This window comes from Schistocerca serialis, chromosome 3 (genome assembly GCF_023864345.2).
Source record: "Schistocerca serialis cubense isolate TAMUIC-IGC-003099 chromosome 3, iqSchSeri2.2, whole genome shotgun sequence".
NCBI classification, from domain to species: Eukaryota; Metazoa; Arthropoda; class Insecta; order Orthoptera; family Acrididae; genus Schistocerca; species Schistocerca serialis.
In genome coordinates, this window is record NC_064640.1 from 294,250,476 (window position 1) to 294,258,063 (window position 7,588).

Consider the following 7,588-nt stretch of genomic DNA (forward strand, 5'->3'; position numbering starts at 1 on the left):
CATCGAACCCATCGTTCTACCATTCCTAGACCGGCAAGGGAACTTGCTGTTCCAACAGGACAATGCACATCCGCATGTATCCCGTGCCACCCAACGTGCTCTAGAAGGTGTAAGTCAACTACCCTGGCCAGCAAGATCTCCGGATCTGTCCCCCATTGAGCATGTTTGGGACTGGATGAAGCGTCGTCTCATGCGGTCTGCACGTCCAGCACAAACGCTGGTCCAACTGAGGCGCCAGGTGGAAATGGCATGGCAAGCCGTTCCACAGGACTACATCCAGCATCTCTACGATCGTCTCCATGGGAGAATAGCAGCCTGCATTGCTGCGAAAGTTGGATATACACTGTACTAGTGCCGACATTGTGCATGCTCTGTTGCCTGTGTCTATGTGCCTGTGGTTCTGTCAGTGTGATCATGTGATGTATCTGACCCCAGGAATGTGTCAATAAAGTTTCCCCTTCCTGGGACAATGAATTCACGGTGTTCTTATTTCAATTTCCAGGAGTGTATATAAGGTCTCCAACAAAATGTCATGATTGACACAATCAAATGCCTTAGATACATCACTGGTCATAAAGTACCAGTAAATAATTTTTGTGCTCTTAGTTTGTATAAATATCTTGAATTGAATTTTATTTGATCCTGTAAGATTACATGATGTACAGTAAATGTATGCATAATATAGGACATGTCAAAGTAGTAACATTCATTATCACTTATTTTTCTACCCCTTTATCTTACCTTTTTACATCATTGATAATGAATAACAATATATACAAATTTGATGGCATAAATATTCTGTAACACTGTAAAACTCTATTTCAATGAGATAGTCTTTGTTTCTTTGGAAAGTCATTGTCAAGTACACTATCTTGCCGGTTTTTAGGCTGACTTCTTAGTAGTCTGATACCAGAGTACTGGGGTCCTTTTTCTAGCATTACCAGTCGGTGGGGAATGCTCCGTAGTTCATTCTTCCTTCTTGTATTGTGGGTGTGTACACTAGCATTTGTAATCTAGTCCTCACTGTCTTTTGTGATGTACATTATCTCAGTATAATGCCATTTTGAAATCCAAACATTCATGTTTGATGTCCAATAAACAATGCAGATGGGTGACATCCTGAGAGTAAATCATATTCTAAAAAATTTGGAAAAATGATTCTTGCAAGTATAAAATTAAAGAGCAGAATGAAGAGGTTATAGCTGTCATATATGGATGTTTTTTAAATCTTCAGTTATCAAATTTTGGGAATGCTATCTATGCAGTGGGCATATGTTGAGTAAAAATGCATTGACTGAAGAATAACGCCATTGAATAATTAATGCATTTTGATACGAAATCAGTCAAGTTGTTCATGTTAACATAGCGGGTGGCAAAGCATGTGTAGGTGAAAAGATGTTGGAATTTTGTCTTTCTGTAGGCAGATTTATAAAAAGTTATGTTAATTTAACTAACACTAATTGTACTTAAAATTAGTTTTAAAACTGCATTATTTGCTGTGAGATGAGAGATACACTCTTTATAGTGTTTTACCTTACTTTACAAAACACGGATTCACCCACAGAACCACCAGCCCTTGAATTATATTTATACTTCATAAATATTTAAACAAATATTTGGAAATATTACAACAAGCAAAATACACACTAGTTGTACAGGCAAGAGGCTAGCAAATTATTGCATATGAGTGTAAAATGTAAATTTTTATTTTCAGATTAATAATCCAGACATGAGGGTTAAAATCATTAAAGAATTTGTGATGGAACATTTTCCCAATAAACCACTAACACAGTATGCATTAGAAGTTGAAAAGATAACAACTTCAAAGAAACCAAATCTTATACTAAACGTAGATGGTATAATAGCCACATCCTTTGTTGATATGCTGAGGCACTGTGGGAGTTTCACAAGGTGAGTCATAATTTTTCTTTTATGTCTTAAAATTGTTTATTACATAATTGGTGGAACTAAATAAATTTCTTCAGAGCTGTAATAATTCTATTGTTTTACTTTTAGGGAAGAAGCACAGGAATATATTGAAATGGGATCAATCAACAGCCTCTTTGTGCTAGGAAGAAGCATTGGATTTATAGGTAAATATACTTCAGTGATACCTTGTTTCATTTAGAAAATAAAAACAGAACTACAGTAGTTTATTTCCTTTTTACTATTGTTCATTGTGGTACATCAATAAGTGCTTTGAGAACTAATATTCAAGCAGAAAGTGACTTGGTGATTGTGAAAGTGGCCACAGAAATTTGGCATGCTGGTACAGAAGTTGAAGGAGTTTAAAAATTAAAGTTCACATGTACATAAAGAAATAACTAAATGTGAACAGATAATTGATTGTAAATAATACTGATGTGTAGGAAGATAGTTTTCTACAATGAGATGTTAAAAAATCAAAATATTAGCAAAAAAAAAAAAAAAACAAAAACAAAAAAAAAAGTATGATTTAGTGTAGGAAAGGATGTCTGAAGGTGGTTGTTGTTGTGGTCTTCAGTCCTGAGACTGGTTTGATGCAGCTCTCCACACTACCCTATCCTGTGCAAGCTTCTTCATCTCCCAGTATCTACTGCAACCTACATCCTTCTGAATCTGCTTAGTGTATTCATCTCTTGGTCTCCCTCTACAATTTTTACCCTCCACACTGCCCTCCAATGCTAAATTTGTGATCCCTTGATGCCTCAGAAAATGTCCTAAGAACCGGTCCCTTCTTCTTGTCAAGTTGTGCCACAAACTCCTCTTCTCTCCAATTCTATTCAATACCTCCTCATTGGTTACGTGATCTACCCATCTACTCTTCAGCATTCTTCTGTAGCACCACATTTCGAAAGCTTTTATTCTCTTCTTGTCCGAACTATTTATCGTCCATGTTTCACTTCCATACATGGCTACACTCCATACAAATACTTTCAGAAACGACTTCCTGATGCTTAAATCTATACTCGATGTTAACAAATCTCTCTTCTTCAGAAACGCTTTCCTTGGCATTGCCAGTCTACATTTTACATCCTCTCTACTTCGACCATCATCAGTTATTTTGCTCCCCAAATAGCAAAACTCCTTTACTACTTTAAGCGTCTCATTTCCTAATCTAATTGTCTCATTTCCTAATCTAATTCCCTCCGCATCACCTGACTTAATTCGACTACATTCCATTATCCTCGTTTTGCTTTTGTTGATGTTCATCTCATATCTTCCTTTCAAGACACTGTCCATTCCGTTCAACTGCTCTTCCAAATCCTTTGTTGTCTCTGACAGAATTACAATGTCATCGGCGAACCTCAAAGTTTTTATTTCTTCTCCTGAAGGTGAAAAAGACGAAATTTATAGAACAATACAAAAGAACTGTTGTGGAAATGAAATACTCCCCAAGAAAAGTGAAATAAAATTAAGCAAAATGATGCAGTATTTAAGAGATGAAATTCATATCCACCAAAGAGTTTCATCTCCTTTCTGGTTGAGTAATTCTGAGGTAACCCCAAATTGTATTAGGCAAATCTTGATATGGATCCTTTAGGACTGTAAAGGCCAAGTTCTTTCCTAACTCTTGTCCTATGCTGTTATTGTTGTCAGTGTGGTATGAATAAAAATAGTATTACAGTAAATCCACGAATAAATTGAAGGCAAATAATTGTCGTTTGAGACAAAGGTTGCTTTTTAAGGAAAATATGGGAGAAGTGTGTTGATAAATGTTCAACAGAGATCCATTTGTTGAGGCACTGGATCCATTGGGTTAACTATGGTCACTAGAAATATTTTCCCATGTCACCTTAATCTGCATGTTTTCACAAAAATATTTATTGTTATATTTTATACGTATCTATGTTCTCTGAAGCTAATTTGGGGATTAGTAATCCCATGTCTCCTTAGGAACTGTGATGTCCTTATCCTATGCTCTTAGAAGTCTCTCTCCATTTGAAAACTACTTCCCTCTTGTTTTTCCTGTGTATAAGGTTATAGTGTGAAATGTGGATTTTAAACATAACTAAAATTACTCATTGTACAAATGTAAAGAATTTGATAAAGGCTATAAAGTAGCTCAGTGATTGTGTACATGCGTTATGTGCAAATTATAAATGCAACATGTTACAAAAACACAAGCCCCATTACACTGCCAGAGAGATTAGCTCCAAAGACTATCCCACTCTCTCAGAAAATGCATTTGTACTGCCTGTAGTGTGTATGATAGTAGTTTGTCAAGTAGTTTGAAATTTAGCAGAAGAAACTAATGAACATAAGTAAAGGAGAGGGGATTACGTAAGTAAAGGAGAGAAAGACATATATGCAACTTGAATGCAAAAGGTTATGTGGTTGATGAATACACTAGCATATAAACATTGTATCTCAAACTTCTTCAGTGGAGCTGAAGGGCAAATTGAAACAGGAGACATGGTGGGAGAAATTTGTAACTGAGGAGAGCAAGGAAGTGCATAAACTGAATTTGTTATAGAATTTCGTGTCAATAGAGGTACTGTGAGCAGCTGAAGCAGCTGTTGGGCAACAAGAGTAGAAATGCACAGATACAGGTAAAGCAAAACTATAGTGGTGGAAGCAAAAGTAAATGGCTAAAGGGAGGATTGAAGTTTATGACTGAAGGCAAAGAAGTGGATTTGAAGTGAAAAAAAGATGAAGCCATAAAATAAAGGTGTTAGAAAGGAGGAGGAATCACAATATACAGAGCAAATGCAGTATTAGTGGCACCAGAGCAGGGAGCAAAATAATAAACAGATATTAAGTGGTATGGTAGAACAGATAGTGCACGAATAACTAATAAAACAAAGATAAGATTACAACATCATATTAGGGCAGTAAAGCATTTTATTGTGCATAGAAATCTGACAGAGAAAACACAGTAAAATCAGTAAAGACCGAGGAATTTTATGAGAAAACTAGACAAAGGAAGAGAAAAGTTTAAGAGGGAAAGCTAGTGAAGTGGCCATTGTTACATGCATTGATATAAAAAACTATCAAACCTTAAACTGAGTGGTGTGTTTACTGGGCAAATAAATGATATACAGTGAAACTCTTTGTTGTAATTAGCCCCTGAGATTCATGTTAAACCTCAGTAGTATGTCAAGTGGAGTTTTGTTGAATAGAGGCAGATTTTTCAAGCTGCTCGTAACTGAAAAGGGTAAAGGAAAAAGAAAGGAAATCATACAATAGCCTATTAAAGCTCAGTAGTTCATCAGGTGAATGAAGTTTTGTTTCAATAGAGACAGACTTTTCTAATTGCTCTTAACTGAAATCAATAAAGAAAAAAGAAAAGAAAGGAAATCATGCAGTAATGCCTACACTTAATCAACAAAGATTTTTCATCATGATACCTATCCTGAATATTGATTTATTACTAACTAGAAATTACTTCTTGCTATAAGAAAATTGTAGCTGTCAGTAAGCAGTGAGAATGGAATATTTAAAAGATTTTTTCCTCTTATATTCTGAAGGGTTTGCAGGAATTTGCTGTAAGTACATCTGAACCTGCCTAATAGATTCAGAGAGAACTGTTCAAACCTTGCTGCTGAAATCATAACAGTTCAGTGAAAATGAAATAAATAATGTATTGATCAACTTGCAGAATTAATAGTGTGCTGTAAATGCAGTGATATCATGAATGTTGATACTGTTGAGGTAGAAATTGCATGGAAAGGAGAAAGTATTCCAGAGGTCAACCACACTGTGAGAAATATTAGCAGGAAGCTTAAAAGCAAACATTCATATTACATGAGTATTATTACCTAAACTGACTGAATTTTACCATGTATAAAAGTAATAAGCATATGCCCAATAACAAATTTCAGAATTTAAGGTTTTAGTTTGGAACCTACAAGGAATCCTAATTTGGTAGATTTTCTACATCTACATCAAAACTCTGCAAGCCACCACTACTTGTCATTTCCCCTTCTGTTCTACTTGCAAATAGAGTGAGGAAAAAAAACTGTCTGTATGCCTCCATACGAGCCCTAATTTCTTGTATCTTATCTTTGTGGTTCTTACACATGATTTATGTTGGTGGCAGTTGAATCATTTGACAGTCAGCTTCAAATGCCAGTTCTCTAAATTATCTTAATAGTGTTTTACGAAAAGAACACTGCCTTCCCTCAAGGGATTCCCATTTGAGTCCCCGAAGCATCTTTGTAACACCTATATTTTGTTTGAACCTACTGGTAACAAATCTAGCAGCCCTCCTCTGAATTGCTTTGACATCTTCCTTCAATTCGACCTGGTATGGTTCCCAAACACTTGACCAGTGCTCAAGAATAGGTTGCACCAGCATCCTATATGCGATCTCCTTTACAGGTGAACCACTCTTTTGCACAGGAATGTAGACTTTCCAAGTGAAAACATTAGCCTTAATTATACCACTTGGCCTACATGTGCATAAAATATTATTTTCCGTACTGTTGTAATAGAATTATTGTGGAATATAACTGTTTGCTGTTAATATAGCTGTGCTGATTTCATGAAATGATAAATTAATTTCTTTTTCCCAGGCCATTATATGGACCAGAAACGTCTGAAGCAGGGACTGTACCGTCATCCATGGGATGACATTTCATATATTTTGCCAGAGCAGTACAATTGATATAACACATATTTTGCCGGAGCAGTATAATTGATATAACACTACAAATTGATGCCATGTAGCAGAGATCACTCTGAGGACATTTCATTTTAATAATGCAACAACAGAATTTGCATTACATTTATTATTACAGCAGCAACAAAAGACTTTACGTTACATTTATTATTATTATTACATCAACAAAATAATTTGTGTGAGGTTCATCCTATATAATAAAAAATCATCTTCCATGGTTGTTGCATTTCAAAGAACTGTTATAAGCGTATTCTGTGCACACTACACTTCAGTATCAAGCATTTATGCTGATTGCATTATATAAAGATAGTACAACTGTCTTAGTATGTAGCAGCTGAGGGAGCGCAATAGCCTTCCTCCAAATAAAAGTGACTTAAAATTGTAATTCCATTTTACTGTTTTGTTGTGTATATGTTTTTAATTGTAAAAGTTTAATTTATATATGTTTATATATGTTGTTCGTGTATGACTGTGTCAAATTTGACACGAGTTATGGAAAATATAGACTTTTAAGTGAATCTTATCCCTGATCACTATTTATGAATTATTAATCCGCATGCAGTGATACCTGGTAGATGCATCTCTCTCTCTCTCTCTCTCTCTCTCTCTCTCTCGTGTGTGTGTGTGTGTGGGGGGGGGGGGGGGGGGGGATGCACGTGTGCGGTTTTTATTGGTTGTCAGTCAGGAGGTATTTCATTGGTCAGGTCGTGCTATTCGTGGAAATGGTCGAAGCACCACTCATGGCACCTGCAGAGATCTTCATTGAGGCACTGGCTGTGGCAGTGTCGATAAGCTACAATACTACAGATAGTCTAACAGGTTTTAAGTCAAAATCAGAAAAACTGTCCATGTTAAAAAGAAAGTGCAATAATAAAAGCTATAATGTTATTAATGACCATACACATAAACATTAAGACAAAAGAAGAAATCTGCAGAAAGTAAGTTAATTTTGGGACCTTTTAAATCTCCAACCTACCTATAAAC

The 7,588-nt window shown here is 35.7% G+C and overlaps 1 protein-coding gene across 4 annotated transcripts in view; it reads left to right on the plus strand.

The window, feature by feature from the left end:
• The window catches only part of LOC126470084 (ATP-citrate synthase), a 166,639-nt gene extending 159,512 nt beyond the window's left edge, over positions 1 to 7,127 (plus strand). For all 4 annotated transcript variants that reach the window (XM_050097597.1, XM_050097600.1, XM_050097598.1 and 1 more), the window contains exons 19-21: positions 1,715 to 1,911; positions 2,017 to 2,093; positions 6,498 to 7,127. In XM_050097597.1, coding sequence (XP_049953554.1) covers positions 1,715 to 1,911; positions 2,017 to 2,093; positions 6,498 to 6,589 — 366 coding nt within the window. In that variant the 3' untranslated portion in view covers positions 6,590 to 7,127. The remainder of the gene's footprint in view (positions 1 to 1,714; positions 1,912 to 2,016; positions 2,094 to 6,497) is intronic.
• The last annotated feature ends 461 nt before the right edge of the window (positions 7,128 to 7,588 follow it).